Below are 2,441 nucleotides of genomic sequence, written 5' to 3' on the forward strand. Positions count from 1 at the left end.
ACATGTTGGCATTCATGGTTCCCTCAATGAACTGTAGCTCCCCAGTGCCGGAGTGGGGAGTGGGGGGGTCAGCCTGTCAGTGCTTAGACCATATGCCACACACTGCATCAAATTGGTCCGCATGGCTGTCGCCCCAGAAGGAAGCCTCTTCTAAAGATGATGCACAAGAAAGCCTGCAAACAGTTTGCTGAAGACAAGCAGACTAAGGACATAGATTACTGGAACCATGTCCTGTGGTCTGATGAGAACAAGATAAACTTATTTGGTTCAGATGATGTCAAGCGTGTGTGGCGGCTATTATTTTATAGGAAAAAGTAAAAAATGTTGTTTTTTTTTTTCTTCAAAATTTTGGTTCTTTTTTGTTTATAGCGCAAAAAATAAAACCTGCAGAGGTGATCAAATACCATCAAATAAAGCTATATTTGTGGGGGAAAAAAAATCAAGTTTATTTGGGTACAGTGTCGCACGACCGCGCAAACGCAGTGCCGTATTGTTTACTAGTTTATAGTGTATATGTGTGTTACTTTATTGCACTTTAATTCCCTGCAAACGTGCAACCCCACAATATGACTCTGAAGCTGAAAAATCTATCTTGAGCCCACCTTAATTTCTTTTCTGAACAACTTCAGTCATTCATCAATCACTTGTACCCTTGATCCATGTGTCATAGGCCCTCTTTGAAAGCTGTTAACCTTATCTGCCATCTATCATTTTGTTCTGGAGCTCTATGGGGAAAAACACATCCCAGCATCCCTTTAAATGTGCATGATCGAATGCAACCAATCAGGAGACTGCACAATGCTGAGTGGCCAGTGGGCAGATCCCAGGGATGGGTTCTTTCATATGATGCTTTTTAAAAATATCTGAGGCAGAATATTGTGAGGTATTTAAAAGCCTGCCAGCCCCTTCCACCAAACTTGAGCTAAAAACCGCAGAGACACTGAGGTATGATGTCACTGATTCTCAAAAAAGGTATTTATTCAGAAAAAAATGATTTAAACCAACGTTTTTAATTGTATGTTGATCAGAGTGGGAGGGGAAAGGTGTTATATGTGTACAGTACACTTCTGCTTTAACATTTATGTGCCAGCTAACCTTTTTTATTAAGTCATTAGGGTATCAAGGTATATTCAAAAGAATTGCTTAGATTTTTTTTTAACAAGGTAAATGTTGAATTTACTTGGTAACGAGAGTGAGACTGTGTTCAGTGCCTAGTATCTTATCCAGATCAAATTCAGTACAGCCCTTCTGGTTCAGTGGCATATCAGGCCAAATCCTCCTAGAGCATAGGCACTTACTGTACATGGCCCTTGGGGGTCTATTACAAAAAAAAAAAAAAAGATTAAGTGCAGTGTTGCTAATTTAAACGCAGCAGTTTATTTAAAGGTAATACTTATTTATTTATTTTATTCCCATTTCTCCATTATAGGAACTTGAAATACAGGCCCGGGCACACGGCCTGCCAATATCAACAATGTGCACCGTGGAACTAGCTTCACAAGTTATTAAACAGCAGGCATATGGAGAAAATATACCAGAAGATTATGCTCACCAGCTTCCTCTGTCTATTGGGAAAACAAATGATCTGTGTGATGGATCAGCGGGATTTTCAGATCCACTCTCACACTTTACAGATTTATCATTTAGTGCTGCTTTAAAAGAACAGATGCTGGAAGAGATGTCTCCATTTGGAACAGACCCCTTCCTGTCTGCGACATCACCTGATCTTTCCAAAGGAAGCAGCAGGAGGAGCAGTTTCAGCACAGACGACGGAGATGATCTATAAGTACAATGACTGGTTTCTAAGAGACATTCATCTGATGTATTTTTTGCTTCCTCACTAAAAGACTATAGACAGTTTTGACCAGTGCTTTTCGAGCACATGCTGAACCACTCCAGTGAAAAAAAAAGTATCTGTTTTATAATAGCAGGGTTGACAACATATATCATATACCCATTCCGTTAGAGCAGGGGTCTTCAAACTATGGCCCTCCAGTTGATCATGCCTAGTCATGTCTGTGAAAGTCAGAGTTTTACAATGCCTCATGGGATGTGTAGTTCCGCAACAGCTGGAGGGCCGTAGTTTAAGGATCCCTGCGTTAGAGGGACCCTCAGTGATTTCATCTAATTAGTGAATAGCGGTCACACTTTTTACCTGTTTACCGGCCTCTAAAATCACTTGGTGTGCTAAAAAATCTCAATTACTCCTTGTATATTATAATGGACATTTTTTTTTCACATTTGTATTAATGGCGTTTCTATTCTTAAAACATTTTATTTTAATTTTGGATAGCATGGGTAGAGGTTAGAAACTGTTTTGTGAGGGAAAAAGTGAGAGAAAATCTGCATCAGGGAAACAAACGATAATAAAAAAAATAAAATAAATTACAAGGGTTGTAGCAATCCCCTACTCAACTTTAAAATGCATCTTTGTTGCTATT

At 39.3% G+C, this 2,441-nt stretch overlaps 1 protein-coding gene across 3 annotated transcripts in view; it reads left to right on the forward strand.

Annotated features, from left to right (window-relative positions):
- The window catches only part of TFEC (transcription factor EC), a 126,782-nt gene extending 124,820 nt beyond the window's left edge, over nt 1-1,962 (forward strand). For all 3 annotated transcript variants that reach the window (XM_082255423.1, XM_082255425.1, XM_082255424.1), the window contains exon 8: nt 1,430-1,962. In XM_082255423.1, coding sequence (XP_082111549.1) covers nt 1,430-1,786 — 357 coding nt within the window. In that variant the 3' untranslated portion in view covers nt 1,787-1,962. The remainder of the gene's footprint in view (nt 1-1,429) is intronic.
- The last annotated feature ends 479 nt before the right edge of the window (nt 1,963-2,441 follow it).

Source organism: Pelophylax lessonae (genome assembly GCF_965119305.1).
Source record: "Pelophylax lessonae genome assembly, chromosome: 4".
In the NCBI taxonomy this organism is placed as follows: domain Eukaryota; kingdom Metazoa; phylum Chordata; class Amphibia; order Anura; family Ranidae; genus Pelophylax; species Pelophylax lessonae.